The 17073-nt window shown below is 34.4% G+C and overlaps 1 protein-coding gene across 7 annotated transcripts in view; it reads right to left on the bottom strand.

Annotated features, from left to right (window-relative positions):
• Positions 1–17073, bottom strand: part of Ubr3 (ubiquitin protein ligase E3 component n-recognin 3) — a 199132-nt gene that overhangs the window by 123659 nt on the left and 58400 nt on the right. For all 7 annotated transcript variants that reach the window (XR_010050855.1, XM_063259240.1, XM_063259242.1 and 4 more), the window contains exons 9-16: positions 13968–14147; positions 13191–13324; positions 7992–8078; positions 2840–2905; positions 2649–2738; positions 1246–1374; positions 551–603; positions 303–436 (exon numbers count right to left, since the gene is read on the bottom strand). Coding sequence is in view for 6 of the 7 variants with exons in the window: in XM_063259240.1 (XP_063115310.1) it covers positions 303–436; positions 551–603; positions 1246–1374; positions 2649–2738; positions 2840–2905; positions 7992–8078; positions 13191–13324; positions 13968–14147 (873 nt within the window). In the remaining variant the exon portion in view is untranslated. The remainder of the gene's footprint in view (positions 1–302; positions 437–550; positions 604–1245; positions 1375–2648; positions 2739–2839; positions 2906–7991; positions 8079–13190; positions 13325–13967; positions 14148–17073) is intronic.

The following is a 17073-nucleotide window of genomic DNA, read 5'->3' as shown; positions in this document are numbered from 1 at the left end:
CCATGATAGCACAAACCTGTAATTTCCGCATTCTGGGAGGCTGAGGAAAAAGAATCCCAATTTAGTAAGACCGTCTCACAATGAAAAATAAAAAAGGGCTGGGGATGTGAATGGTTCCTGGTACAATCCCCAGTACTACAAAGAGGCTATTCCAAAAGCTCTAGCAATTATACAACCCATCAAGAGTTTTAAACTATGTTTAAATATATCCTTTCCATTTTCCATAAGGCAGTCACCACAGGGAAAGCAAGAAAACTGAGAAGAGTAAGTATTTAAGTATCATTAGTGTTTGTGGTTTTTACCTAAATGTAAACGAAGACTCAAAAGAATCACAAGGAACGTAAGAGCGCCTTCTAACATGGATCTCTCATGCTCCGCATCAAGTACTGTATTTTGATGTTGTGATGCCATTGTCAATAAATCTACCACCTTAAATCTATAAGAAGAAATATATTAATGAAATATTTTAATATTTTAGATTTTTAGAAGTTAAAATTATCTTAAAATTTCAGACACTTCCTAATACCTATCTTAATAAAATCACGCTTACCTTTCAAAGACTGATGATATAAAATAATCTGGGTCAAGTCTAGAAGCACAAACCTTTAAAAGAAGAAAAAAGCTGTTCTTCTCAATATTCAGTTTTACTTCTTAAGATCTTGTAAAAAATGTTCTGTATGTCATGATGTTCTGATGGGGGGGGGGGTCTTACAGACTTGTGGAGAAAGTGCCTCTCCCCACACTAGCTAATTCCTGAACAGTAAAACGTTACTTGAGACATGTCTCCACAGTAAGCCAATAATACTTTATCTCTTACACATCAGTGTAATAATACTTTATCTCTTACACATCAGTCCAATTTTTAAATCAACCCAGGAGCAAGTACCAGGCAGCTTCTAGGTACAGCTCCCCATACAGCAAAGCTTATTACAATTATTCAAGCTACCCAAGTTTAGACTCTCTACTCCTCTGCTCTATCTTGCTTTTTCCCCAAACCCTCTACTCCCCACAAAGCACAGACCTAAGCTTTCTCACTTCTGCTTCTGCCTCCTGGCCAAAACCTGGTGCCTCCTTTGTGGCCCTACATGATATGGTCTTCCCTTGGGAAATGTAAGTAAGGAATTCTTTTTGTAATGTCACTACACTCTGTATGTCATCACTCGTTCATCTTTATAAATTAAAACCCCTTAGATACAAACAAGACACGTCAAAGCTCCAAGTTGCTTGCACTATCAGGTTGCTTACCTGTAATAGGTAAATGTCAGGATCAATCATAGAATTACAGAAATGAGACTGGACATAGGTCATAGCTTGCCCTTTGATTTGCAAACCATTTCTTACCCACATATTGCTGTGGATTTCAGCAAGACTTGCCTAATAAAAAGTAAGTACATTTGAAAATAAATTAATGTTTATAAAATTTTGTTATATTAAACAATCATTTAAAAACATTTTAGACTTAATCATAATATACACCTGACATTCTACCCAATGGAATTCTATTTCATTTGATTGTGGTTTTGGTTTTGGTTTTGGTTTTGGTCTTGGTTTTGTGGTACTGCTGTGGTTGTGGCTTGAGTTTTGTTTTATTTTGTTTTTTGGCAAGCGGTTGTTTGGGTTTTTTGTTCTTTAATTTTTTGAGGCAGGGTCTAACTAGATAGCCTACTCTGAGTTGAACTTATGATCCTACTGTCTCAGCCTCCTACAGTGCTAACATGGTCAGCATGCATCACTACATTTGTCACATATTTTTAAACTTTTAAAATAAAAATTATGCTTTAGATAGCTTTTTAGAGTTTATACATAAGTTAGTTTTCTATGATGGCTTCTGGATACATTTGAAATAACTCCTCTGCAATCTTTCACAGGAAATCAAAGCTTATTTTTTACACAACTTCCTCCTAAAAAAAAAAAAAAAAGCATGTATACATAATGCCTAAAGAAACACAATGGAGTAAGTATAACTAACTAAATAGTCTACACCTGTAACTCAACCTAACTCATCTAAACAACTCATCCTCCAAATACTTGGTAAGTAGAAAAAAAATAGTGTATTAGAATTCATTTCCTTATTACATTAATAATTATTTATTTATGCTGTCTGAATTAGAACTAAGCAATCATAACTTTATCTTTGAATTGTTCTTAGCCCCTAGAATAATTTAAAAAAAATCTAAAATGAGCAGAAAAAAATGAACTGAAACACAAATGTATATAAAAGTCTATTGTATATAAAAGTTTGGCCCACAAAATTACTATGAAAACTGAAAGAAGTCACAGTACTTAAGTTAATTCTTTCTTCTTTCTCTTCTTAAATTACATGAGAAAACTAAGTACCTAAGGAAGAATTTCCCAAACTATGTGGAAAATATGGTATTGGAAGCTTGAAAGCTAGAATTTGTTGATCACCTGACTTCCAAGTATTTGTTAAAAGCTCCCTATGAATAAATATAATAACGAATTCCTAGGGAAATTAAAACTAAATCTATTTATAGAACAAAACAGTATCTAAATATAATCTGGCAAAAATAAAATAATTCAATTTTTTAAAAAGTTTTCAAACATTCTAATTATAGTCATAATGATAAACACAAAATAAGGGAAAAAACAGCCAAGAAATCGCACATTTTAAAATCCTGAATACACACTTGAATTTGGAGTGGGTGAATCATTAATTTCATTAACATTTCCTGATCTGGTAAAACAGAATCCAAATCCAATTCTTGACATTTCACAGCCTAGAAATTATAATACAAAAGTTAGTAATTCAGTATTTTTCTAAAATCAAAAAAAATACTTTTTTAAGAAAAACAGAACAATTTTTTAATGACAATCTTACCTTACTCAAAAACATGGCATAGTAACGATGTAGTGGCAGGTGAAAAGTAACTTGGTTAGGTGCTGGCTGGAACAAAATCCACAAGTCAAAGAATGTTTATAGAATTTCTAAGAAGGTTTTAAATTTTTAAAACAATATCTGACCTGAATATATACATATCTATATATTTTTAATCAAAATTTAAATTCAATTAAATTGAAATTTGATAATTGAATTTCAATTAATTTTAATTGAAAAATGTAACCTTAAAAAATCACTATAGAGTTCCGGGAGAACATGGCGGACAGATAACAGCAACTACCGGAGGCTCTCTGAAAAACTAGGCTCAGAAGCCAGATATGGTGCGGACTAAAGAGACATAAGCAGGTGGAGTTATGCTCTGCTGACTCAGGAACGAACTCGGCTGAGAGAAACCAACTTGGAATGCAGTCCTGGTGCTAAAACAGGAACAGAAAAGTCTCGCTGCTGAGGCTGGACCCTGTGCCATTGGAAGCCGCGATTTGGGTTTCCCACCGCGCGGTGGCTGGCTGCCTCTACATTGGCTCGGCAAGGAGAGAGACGCGCGGAAACTCTGAGAACGGGAGTCTGCGAACGGAGTCGAAAACAGGACGGGCAGAGAGGCATGTTCTGACTTGTGGCGAGGTGAGTGAGAGAAACTGACACTCCACCACAGTTTGACTCCAGCGGACTTTCTGGGCCCGAGCAGTCCTGCGGGAGCAGGGCGCAGTGGAGACTCCAGCCACACATTCCCCTCTCGGGCGGGATTGGTGAAAAGTGCCTGGCCTGCGTGACGCTGCCGGCGGACCCCGTAGGCTGGCCCAAACCAGATTCCAGAGCCCGACAGAGGCCGGAAGGGGCGGGTCTCCGCGTAGGCTGCCTGGTGCGCAGCGGTGAGTGGGAACACCTAACCGGCGCAATTCGATCAGGCTGTGGCTGACAGGGAGAGAAGCTGGGCCTCTCATATAAGCTTGCATATATAAGGAACAGAGAATATGGGAAGAGGCAGCAACAAGAAAGCCTCCTCGGCCCCCAATTCTGAGAAACAGGCAATAGCGGACACCGCACCAATACACATAAAGCACCATATAGAGAGCCTCATAGACCAATTCAGGAATGAGGTTATCAACGACCTGAAGCTAGAAGTATGCAAAATAGTTAGAGAAATGCTAAGCCCCACCCAAGAAAAAACAGATGGTGGAATGGAAGAACAGAAAAAGAGGGGAGAATTGTTTGATGGAGAAAACAGGGAAAGCATAGAATACGTGAAGCAGGTTCAAAGGGACTACCAAGAAACTAAGAAGTCTATCGAAGACTGGCATAACAGCTTGAAAGAAACTAAGGACAGACTATCTGAACTGGAGGGCAGAATTGTAATATGGGAGAATGAAATGAAAAACTTCTTAAAAATAACAAAGAAACAAACAGCAATAATACAAAGACAAGAAGATGATAAGAGGATCCATAACTTAAGGATTAAGAACATAAAAGAAGAAGTAGGGACACAAACAAATGAACTACAAAAGCTACTCACAGAAATAATCCAGGAGAATTTTCCTAATTTAGCAAAAGGTAAAGATACTCAGATGTATGAGGCATACAGGACCCCAGCTACCTACAACCCAAACAGAGCAACACCCAGGCATATAATAATAAAAATTCCAGAAATTCAATACAAGAACAGAATATTAAAAGCTGTCAGAGACAAGAAACAGATCACTTACAAGGGAACACCCATCAGAATTACAGCAGATTTCTCTGCACAAACCATCAAATCACGAAGAGCGTGGGGGGAAATAATTCAAGCTTTGAAAGATAATAATCTCCAGCCAAGATTGAGATATCCTGCACAACTGTCCCTGGAAATTGATGGAAAAACAAGGTGCTTCCAGGATAAAGAGGAACTGGGAGAATTTGCAACCACCAATTCAACTCTACAGAGAGTATTGCAGGATATTCTAAAAAAAGAAAAATACAAAGAATCCAGAAATAGTGGAGGCCACAACTAATGGAGCAGAGAACAAAGTGAAGAAGACAAACTGACAGCTACTGACAGAATAAGAGCTCAACAGAAATGAGGCAGAGAAGATTGGATGATAGGAACAGCTATTTTGGAGAAAATGACATCTTAATAGGTAATACTGATTTAGTATCATCTTGTTTTGAAGTCTCATCTAGCTTTTGTCCTTCTGTCTCCAATGGTCTAAATAGGTTGTATCTTACTGGATTTTATTATGTATGATAGTATAAGCAAAAACCTTTTAAAGACAAGGAGATTATACAGAAACCATTATTCATTTTCTGTTAGTCGATTCTAAATACTCTGTAATGCTGTCATTCTCTTAAATGGTTTTACATTGTTTTGATATACTTAATGCTACAGTATACGAAGTTGTACTCAAGGATTTCAAGGAAAGAGACAATATGGTAACTACTTTTAGGTCAGGATTATCTGGTGGTGAAACACTATTCTGCTTAAATGGTTATGTTTTGATCTGCGCTGTTTCGTTGTTATGCCCTCTTTTATCTCAATCTCCACTCCATTATTTATTTTTAATACTTTTTAAAAAATTTTTATCCTTTTAATTAAAGAAAAAATATAACAGGTTACTATATTATAGTAACCCACTTTGACTTTCCATTACCTCGATTTAAAGCCCTGTATTACTCTCACCATCTGGTTTTTAACTGATGTTCCCCTATTCTGTTTTGCTGGATAGTATCAGGTTTGAAAATTTAGGCATCAGCTGTGAAGATAGTGAGATTCATTATAACGCCCATTCTCGTTGACTTTTATCTACTTTTGAAGACCTACAATGTCTCCAATGGTTTGGTTTTGTCGGTTTTGTTCTTTACTGTTTTGTTCAATTGTATTATAACTAATGGTATAGGCAATTCTATTAGAGATAGCGGGAGGCATTATGGTAACCATTGTTGATCACCTTGTATTATGTTTTCACATTATCTATTATGTCCACCCTTTTGACTTGACCGATTCTGTTCTGTTATGTCACAACTGGTTTTACTCTCTTCCAAAAAAGTAATAAGAACCGTGAGAGCAATGAAACCCAAAATGTGTAATAGTCATTGTACAAAAGAGAGGAAAAGAAAGTGCTCTAAACTATATAACTGCATGTATATTTATGTGTATAAGATAGAATATAATATCACAGAGTTTTATTGGATCATTGAACAGAACTGTTTGCAGTATCATAGATGGAATGTCCACTTTACAAGCTTTAATTTTGTGACTTGAACAATTATTTCTAAGATGACAATATGTAATCCATTAACTAGTAATTTCCTACTGTTCATTTTTTTTCTGCAAATCTGTATAACTTGTACCCTTTCCCTGCTTTTTTTTTCTTTTCTCCTTAAATAAAATTTAAAAAAAATTAAAAAAAAAAAAAATCACTATAGAATTATTCCCATTTTAAATACCTCAATACAAGCCCCTTGAAGGAAAAGAGTATATGTTACCTGTTTTTGAACCTTCTAAAATGCCTAGCTATTGGGATTACAGTTATGTGATACCACACATGGCAAAAATTGTTCTTACAAATAAAAGTTTACCCTCCATAAAAAGAAAGTCTAATACATACTGCAACATAGATGAACCTTGAAGACATTTTACCCTAAATTCATAAGCCAGTTATAAAAAGATAAATATAGTCAGGCATGATAGCTAGCACCTGTAATCCAGCTGCTCATAAGGCTGACACAGACACATTAAAGACCAGACTGAGTAATTAATAAGATCCCCTGTTTAAAAATAAAAAGGCCACGCTTGATATCACATCCCTTTAATCTCAGCACTTGGGAGGCAGAAGCAGTAGGAACACCACAAGTTCCAGACCAGCCTGGACTATGTAGTGAGTTCAATCTTGGACTGAAATACACAGCAAGAATATGTCTCAAAAAAACATGAAAAAACGGCTGGGGATTTAGCTCAGTGGCACAGGTGCCTGCTTGGAAAGTGTGATATTGTGAGTTCAACCCCTGGTACAAAAAAAAAAAAAAAAACAGGAAAAATACTGTATGATTCCACTATGACGTATCTGGAGCATTCCAATTCATAGAAACAGTTAGCTGAACAGGGATGGCCAGAAGCAGAAGAAAGCAGGATGAGTAGTTATTTAATGGGTATAGAATTTCAGTTTTGCAAAATGAAAAAGTTCAGGAAATTGGTTATACAATATTAATACACTTTAATAGTACTGAAATATGCTCTGAAACTGGTTAGACAGTACATCTTATGTGTATCTTAGCACATTTGAAAGTTTATCTTAACCCTCCTTCTTTAACCTTCAACCTGGACAATCTATTTTTGTCCATTTGGAACCTGATTCTGCCTTAACCAAATCATTCTGATTCTTATCTGTGTATAATTATAAATCTTTAAGCTTAAACTTTATTGAAATAGTAATCAGTTAATCACCCAAGAAAACATTCTCCAGTTTTGGAAGCACTCCACCGCACATTCAGCCAGCTATATTCCTTGGCCCTGCCCAAGCTTAGACAAGAGCTGGAGCTTTACCTTTCCTTAATTTAGTTCTCATGGATATCTGAAGTTTAGAAATTATTGCTGAAACGATTGTATGACTAAAACAACAGGAGTGAAGTGGGACAAAATTGTACACTGAGGATTATGTAGTAAATGGCATAAAATTAACTTATGGAGCTAATAGAATCATGTACGCTATACAGAGCAGCTGAATTCAAGAAAATAGTATATTGTTCTAGGAAATATGTAGACATGCTTAATGTACTGTGGAATTATCTAAATGTCAATGTACTGTCTACCTTTTTATTCTTTTTAAATACTTACCAAGTCCAATTATTTAAATACAGATTGACCAAAAACTGCATTGTTCATTAATTTGTAATATAATGTTACAAGAAACATAAAAATGACAACTTTATCAAATGTATTGAGTACAAGAATCAACTGGTTAAAACGGCAACTGCCTGAGCAATGCTCAGGATAGTCAGTATATAAACACACTGACGACTGACACTAAAGGTAAAATGTTAAGTGATTAAAGCCTAACAATATTAATTGAATTCGTATCCACAAAAGTACTCATTATTTTTGGTGTTAAAGGAGATCTAACATTTCTTCAAGAGCTTTTACATGTATCAAAACCATACATACCTCATCTACAAAATTAATAGCATCAAACCAGTCTTGAAGCGCTTCAAGGCAGTATCTTACAACATTTCGGGTATATTCCTGGGTTTCCTAAAATAATATATAAATTTTATAGTACAGAAGTATGTATATTTTTAACATCAAATATGTAATAATTAACTATATACATTATCTGTATAACAGTAAAATATTGTATTTTCAAGATAACCTGTGTATTTGCCACTTCAAGAAATCATCCCTTCATAAATAGTAACAATCAACAATATGAAAATTTAAAGAATGAAATATACTTTATCATGTTATATTCCCAAGAATGAGTCAAAACTAAAGATTTAAATAGATTCACATTAGTCCCATTTCAAAAGACTCCCACAATATTATACATTCTTGAATGTTACCACTATTGAATAGGTAGAGTATCTTGGAGACTGATGAAAAAGTACTAGAAACAGACAATGATGATTAGAAATTGGCACTGGGAATGTACTTAACATCATTGACTTGTATATCTAAAAATGCTTAAAGTAGTAAATTTTGTTACTCATATTTTACACAAAAGAGAAGGGCAGAACATATAAATATGGTAATCTATACCACCATCCCTTATAACATAACTGGGAGGAAAAAATAACTGTAAGCCATTTGAAACAGGGCACTCTGAAAGGTAACTGCAATGTTTTATGGTAAGAGAATCCTCTAATATGCAAATGTTAAGTTAATTGAAAATATAAATGAAGAAAAGCGTCTCTTAAGACCAGGGATATAGCACACTGGCGTAAGTGCCTGCCTGGCAAACAAAAGGTCCTGAGTTCAATTCCCAGTACAAAATGAAAAAAGCCTCTCTTATAAAAAAAAATTATAATAATAAATGGGCAAAGGATCCAAATAGACACTTCTCCCAAGTCAATATACAAATAGCTAATAAGTACATGAAAAGATGTTCAACATCATGGGAAATTGTAAATCAAAGCCAAAATGACATACCATTTCACACCCATAAGGTAAGTCATAATTTTAAAAAGATAAAACTTTAGAAAGAATGTAGAGACATTAGAACTTTCATACATGGCTGGAGAGAATGCAAAATGGTACAGCTGCTTTAAAAATTACTTAGGTGGTTCCTCAGTAAATGAAAGAAATTACCATGTGACTAATTCTACCACTATATATCTTATACCCAAGAGAACAGAAAACATTGCATGCACGTTCACAGTAGCATTATACATAGAAGTCGCAAAAAGTGGAGAATCAACTCTGGAGATCCGGCCATGGAGGGACTCAGGCAGCTTATTGACCCGCCCTCTTGGTAAGCGTCTGTAATGCAGGCCAGGAGGAGAACAGAGCTCCAGAGATCCGGCCATGGAGGAACTCAGGCGGCTTATTCACCCGCCCTCTTGGTAAGCACCTGCAGCTTGGGCCTGGAGGAGAACCATTACCTGTGAGCCTACTGCCACGCGGTCTGAAAATCAAGCACCCTTCCCCTGCCTGCCCCTTCCCTCCATAGCTACTGGGGATAGATGTCTCAGCATGTCTTGGGAGGATGACCATATGCAGTATAGCAAATATGGGGGATTTCCTTCTATCTTCTGATTGAAGGCAAAGGTTGTTTTCACTGTTTTGCTCTACTCAGTATTCTCAATTGGTTTTATAATGTTCTATTTTTGGTTTGATTTTACAATACCTAATTGACTGGACAACTATTGTTAAGTTAAAGAGATATACCATAGTACTTATTACTACTATCCCAGTATCCTACTGTGAAATCCTGTACCAATTTCACTGCATTGTCTCAATTGGCTTTGTTCTGTCTTGTGCTATTGCATTTTTACTACTTTCAAAATAAAAAAAAAAAAATACATGTTAAGACTCAAGCATGTGTAGAATCTATAAACAGTTTATGAGAACTGATCTTATGACATTTGATGAAATGAACAGATTCTTTGAAGAAAAAGAGACAGTAAAATACCCAGTGCTGATCCTGGAATGTCATAATGTGAAACCCAGCAATAGTGCTATTCTTTGTTCAGAGTGATATTATCCTGCTTGGGTTTATTCAATGTCAACATAATTGAAGATATGGGTAACTGCATATATGTTTAAGTATATAGGATTGATAACCATATTTCTAAGTTTTTGTTGGATAGTTGAACAAAACTGGTTGCAATCTCACTGTTTGAATCCCCACTTTATATGCTCTACTTTAGTATCTTGAATAACTATTTTAAGAAGACAATCTGTAATCATCAACTAGTGTTTTCTTATTATTTTTTTCTTTGAAATTATGTATTATTTCTACCCATTTTCTGTTTTGATTAGTCTTTCTTTAAATTCAATTTTAAAAAGAAGACACTATAATACCCGGTGCTGGTCACAGAGTGTCATGATGTGAAATCCAGCAATACTATTATTCTTTGTTCAGAATGATTTTAACCTGCTTTAGTTTGTTTAATCTAAACATAAATGAAGATATGGATAACTGCATGTATGTTTAAGTGTATAGCATTGTCAACTATGTTACTAAGTTTTTGTTGGACAGTTGAACAGAACTTTTTGCAGTCTCTCTGTTTGAATTTCCACTTTACATGTCCCATTTTTGTACCTTGAACAGCTATTTGTAAAACAACAACATCAACTAGTGATTTCTTACTGTTTATTTTTTCTATGAACATATGTACTATTTCTACTGTTTTCTGTTTTGTTTAGTCTTTAAATAAAAATTTAAAAAAAGAAGTCACAAAAAGTAGAATCAATCCATATGTCCACCAATTTATAGACAAAATGTGAAATATTGTATTGTGGAATATTATTCAGCCATAAAAAGGAATGGATTTCTGACACATACAACAACATAGTGGAATCTTAAAAACATTACTCAGTAAGAGAATCCAGATACAACAGTCCACATATGGTATGATTCCACTGATATGAAAAATCCAAATTGGGACCTTCATTGAAACAAAAATGAGTTAGTGGTTTCCAAGGGATAAGAGGAATTTGGAATTGGTAGGCATGCAGTTCCTTTTGGTAGTCATAGTAATGTGTTAATAGTGGTAATGTACAACTTTGAAAATATATTACAAACTACAAAATGTACACTTTAAAATGGTTAACATGGTGAATTTAATGTCAATCTTACCCAAATTTTAAAAATTTAAGGGCTGAGGATGTAGTTCAATGGTAAAGTGCAATTATTATTCTGTGACATTATCATATAGGTTTTTGTCTGCTTCCTCTACCATCACAGAAACCAAACATCACTTATCATTTGGTCAACCTTCTGTTTCCATTTATGCAATTTATCTTTGTAAACTGTTATTTCACACATTTTGCTTCCCACTTTTCATTGAATAAAATTTACTAGAACTTATAAATAATCTTTCTTAAACTAATCTGGGAGATAATTCATAGTTCAATGCCCAGTACTCCCCCCCCACAAAAAGAAAAGAGTATTTTAAAATATTATCAGCTATGTGTAGGTATCTGTGTGGTGCTGGAGACTGAACCCAGTGCTCTACATACTAGGCAAGTACTCTACCACAGTGCTATATCCCCAGCCCAATTCCATTTCAAGAATAGCATATTTTAAAATTATTTTCAGGTTATTTATCTTCTTTCTTCCCACTACTATTTCTACTCCCCCCAAAAAAAACATACTGATTTATTAGTTTTATGACATTTAGCAAATAATGTAAATTTTATGAGTCTCAGTTTCTCCATTAGTAAAAAATGGGCATAATAAATACCTCAATTACTGCTATGAATACACAAATAAAATAATATACACAAAATGTTCTATATTATAGCCTACTACTATGTCTCATCAAATAGTTTAGTGCTCAAAGAAACAAAATTGGACACATCTATTAATTCTTCAGTAACTTAAAACTGCTACTAGATGGAGGTTTTGCAAAGGCTCTAGTCTCAAAAAGCAAAGATAAAATTCTAGAAATACCATCCTTTTATCCAATCTGTTACTAGTTTAGTATTAAAAGTCTGATATTTTCCTAAGTGAGCTACTTGGGCAACAATGCTTTCAAAATTATCTCTTACTGCTTTAAAATATTTAAGAGGAGTTGGACTGGGGATGTAGCTCAGTGGAATAGAGCCTACTTATAATACACAAAGCCCTGGGTTCAACCTCTGAACTCCCAAAAATAATTTTTTTAAAGATAAAGAGGAACCTGAGAAAATTCATGTACCTAAAGAAAATTTACATGAGTAATCCAAATAGTTAAGAATTTAAATTTAGCTGAGTATGGTGGCGTACTCCTGTAATCCCAGTACTTGGAAGGCTGAAGCAGGAGAATCATTTGCAAGTTCAAGACCAACCTGGGCTAGGAAGTGAGCCCAAGGACAGTCTGAACTATATAGAAAGACCCTATCTCAACAAGAAAAAAGAAAAATAAAAAAAGAATTGAACTCAATTAAACTATCACATAGTTGTGAGGCATCTGCATTTAGAAGAAAGCTCATGGGAGAAAATATAAATATACAGGAAGCAACATATACACACTTAAAGGGCAAGTGAAAGGAGCCTCATAAATACCTAGGAGGAAGAGGAGGTCTTGCTATCCCATTCCTTTCTGTTTTTAAAAGGGTAAAGAAAGCGTAATGTCCAAATAAATTTAAATGGGTTGACCAAGTCACAAGTAGAAAAAAGTACAAATGGCTTCAAATAATTCCACTGTAGTATCCTGTCCAGCACATGGGTTAACGGATTGGCCTTCATAGGGTCATGTATCAAAATCTCAGTCTAATTCTTATTTACATGATTATGAGATTCAATTATTCTGAATTTCCAAAATTTCCAGTTTCCAAAAACCCATCAAACCTGTGTGTGTAAGTGGTACGAGATTGATTTTGTATTTAGATTCCTAAAAATGTAACTTTATTGAGGACTATCCTTATCCTTTGAAAAATAAGAAGAAACATTAGGTAAATGATAAGGGGCAAAATAAAACTATCAAGAGGAACATAGATAATTATGAAGCTCAGAAGGCTATTTAAAAAATAGGGGCAACCTGGGAAATCTGAAAAAAATAAATAAATTTCAACCTGCCTAAGAATAAATTCTCAGGCAGCTCCTCACAAGCTGAATTCAATATGAAACAAAATTAAACACTGAACATTATATATAAGTAAACACACCAATAAGTTATTTTAAAGTAAATATAAAAATTAACAAAACAATTTCCAACATACCCTGACTTTACAGTGCGATAAGAGTCCCCACATTGGCTGTGCACAGGCCTCCAGTTCAGCAGCAAACGCAGCATAGTAGGTCTGAGACTCAAACTCCACGTGTTCATTTAGTTCTCGCTTGTTTAAGTTCATACCTTGCAAAAATTAAGAGCACAACAGTCCTCGTCAAACAGAAGCAAGAATTCAGACTAACAACCAAGGAAAATATTTTAGTACCCAGCACATTTTTATGCATACGAAAGCAAAATAATGTAGTAGTCTAGAAATAAATTTTAAAAATGAAACAGAAAATACTCTAGTACTTTTAGAATATTTCACAAACTCAGTTTTCTTAGAAACACTTTGTGAATGTCTCATATACCATAATTGAATATATTTAAGAAAGTCAAAACAATTTTAACTTATGTTGGTTGAAATTTTTATTCAAGTGGTATAAATCTTTCTTGGGAAACAGATTTCATATGTCCAGAATTTTTTTTGTACCATCAGTCAAACTCACGGCCTCGGTTCACGAGGCAAGCACTGCACCACTGAGCTACATCACTAGTCCCAAATGTCTAGGTTAATGGATTTAAGGTGTTGAAAAAATTTATACTCTTGTTTCCCCTTTACAATAATTTGACATTTTTCCTAATGTCCTGCTATGCTTTTACAAACAACTTATTATGAAAGTTCTCACAAATAACAATTAAAACATGAAGGTATTATCTTTTAAGTAGTATTTAATAGTTTAGCATTAGACACGGTGTGAACTAAAAAAAAAGATTAAATTCATACCTTGAAAGAAAGATACAAAGTTCATCCATGTAACCAACAAACCATGGTCCTCCAAAAATCTCTTAGCCACACTTTGATGAGAAAGAATATTAATAAAATCACTAACAAGAGGCCAGTAAGTGTTATTCTTCAATAATGCTTCTCCACAATTCACTACCACATGTAAACTATTTTCTTCATCTAAAAAAAAGACATACAACCAAAAAGCAAATAACTTCTATTTTTAAAAAGTGACTTTATCAGTACTACCAAATATTATACAGTTAGAATCAGACACTTATTTTAAACCCCAGCCTACTATGGCAACTTATTATTTAGACTCCAAGTCAATTACCTCATTTATAAAATGAGGCAAAAAAATATCTACACATACATATGTCTTATAAGAATTAAATGACACTTGACACACTATTACAGTAATTATTACCACATGACCTATATATTACATTATATTGAGCTAGCTGTATACTTATAAAACTACTTTTTTAGTAGACATGGCAGCACATGCCTGTAATCCTAGCACTTGGGAGGCTGAGGCAGAAAAACTGCTGTGAGTTCAAGGCCAGCCTAGGCTACACAGCAAACTGGAGGCCAGCCTGGGCTACAGAACGAGTTGAAGGCCAACGTGCCTTGCAACAAGAAGTCAAAAGATAAGAGAGAGTTGAAGGCCAGCCTGAGAACCTATTTCAACCTTCCCTTCAAAAAAAAATCTACTTTCTTACGCTAATGATATAGTTCTCATTCTAATCAACAAAAGACTTTATTCCTAATCTCATCTCATCTCATCTTATCAAATCACTATTTTAAGTGATATATAATTGCTTCTTTTTTTTTTTTTTTTTTTTTTTTTTTTGGTTTTTTTTGGTACCAGTGATTGAACTCATGACCTTGCACTTGGCAGGCAGGTGCTTATACTACTGAGCTAAATCTCTAGCCCCTATAATTGCTTCATTCTATACGAAGAGCATGCAAATAAAACTTTTTACCAAGTGGTGTATTTCAATGATGAAAGAATGAAAATACACATAAACTTCTTTAAGCTTTAAAAATAATTCTCAAAGTGCATGATGTTGGTTTGGAAAAATACTAGACTGCACAAAATTCATCGTTAATAAAACTTACTCATATCTGTTGCAACTTAACTGATTAACTGGACTAATGAACTTATCATTCCCACTGCAAAACACACTAATATTCATGATACACAGAATGCTCAAATAGTCTATTTGCACGTACACAAGCTGTAAGATATGTTTACCAAGAATCAATATTTATTCCTGTTCGTACTTATTTTATTATGTGTATAAACTAATTAAATATGAGTTCGTATGGGAAGATACTTAAAAACTGGATCATAGGCTTTCAAGTGGCAATAAGTGTGGAGGTGCATCTAAAAGCCTTACAGCAGAAAATCAAAACGCCTAGAACAGTGGTGGCAAACCTATGTTACATGTGCCACAACCAGCTGTTTGGTATCAGCAAAAGCTCTAAAAGGTTTGACATCACTGGCCAGAAGTATTTTACACTCAAGATTGCTTCACAAAGATCTTTATAAACTCTTCTTTGCAGAGGTTGAAACTGGGGAACATAGGAGGACTGGAAAGGAATGCGAAAGTAAAAAGAATCAAGATTCAATATATTTAATACCTCACAATGAATATATTATATACCACAAATATATGCCAACAAAAGTGTTTAAATAAGTAAATAAAGAGATTAAAACCAGAATTCACTAAAGATGATTTACAGAGCTGGTATACATAAGATAAAACTTCAGTAAAGGAAATCATATCCTGAAAATATTCTGCTCAAAATTAAAAGACTGAACAATGAATATACATTTCTGGGTTTGAAGTTAAAATATAATATTAAAGGTATGTATGTTTCATTTTTAAAAGGATTCCTAGCTTGAACCAACTTTTCAATTAACAATCTACCTATCAAACATAGTGAAGAGGGCCTCTACTGCACTTCTTAATTTTTATAGACTATATTTACTTTTAGCTCATGGAATCACTTTACTGAAACTTAATGTATAACAAGAGGACCCACTGAAGCCAGCAGATGAAAGAGGGAAGCTGACCAGGGGAAGTAAGGAGCCTTTCTCAAATTATCCACATCCAAGATTTTGAAAAGCATCTTCCTGGACTGGGGATTTAGCTCAGTGGTATAAGCACCTGCCTGGCAAGCACGAGGTCATGAGTTTGATACCCAGTACCAAAAAAAAAAAAAAAAAAAAAAGCATCTTCCTGACTGACAAACTACCACTGTGAGTTGGTAAACCAGTGACAATGATGAGATAATGCTGAGGATGTGCAATTAATGAAAGAGAGACAGACAGACAGGCAGGTAGAGACAGACACAGAGAGAGAGAGACAGAATATAAATAAATCATTCATTGTCCCATTTAATTGAAACCAGGGGATGAATCAGCAGAATATAAATACTCAAAATCACTATTTTCTTGACACTACTTTAAATACTACTGTCCTTGTGAAAAATGCCTAGGAATCTTTCATGAAATGAACAATTAGGACTTCTATTTTTACCCAAACTGGTACTGTCCTCCCAACAGACATAATGACTCAGTGTCAAATGAAATTCGTTCATCAACAAATATTTATTGAGTACCCATGTAAGGTCAAGTATTCTAATCTAAGACAAAAATGGTAAAATAAAATATTCAAGACATTGTGTCTCTATGAAGATTAACGTGGCAGTGTGAGAAAGGCTACAATAGGGAAAAAATATGAAATCTTAGCAAATAAAATGAGTCCACAATCAACAGATTTTGCTTTAGCAATATTTAAACTGAGATCCATAAAACGCAACAAATTAGGATTATCCAAATAAACTAGGGATGGGGAACAAATGATGTTCTAGATAAAGGTATAGTATGTAACAGAAGGTTGGAATCACTTGGAGCAAGAATCCAAAGGAGAGGTGGTATAAATGAAGCTAGAGAACCTCATAAGCTATTCACAAGTATGGAGTTCAGGTAAAGAGCATGGCAAGCCACTTGGATTTTACATGACAACATGATCAGTTGCATAGTGTGGAAAGTGACCAAAAACGAACAGTAATGACCACAGATAAAGAAGCCTAG

Source organism: Cavia porcellus, unplaced genomic scaffold (genome assembly GCF_034190915.1).
Source record: "Cavia porcellus strain 051 isolate PalLab524CR breed Dunkin Hartley unplaced genomic scaffold, mCavPor4.1 scaffold_12, whole genome shotgun sequence".
NCBI lineage: Eukaryota > Metazoa > Chordata > Mammalia > Rodentia > Caviidae > Cavia > Cavia porcellus.
This window is presented reverse-complemented; position numbering and strand designations above follow the sequence as displayed.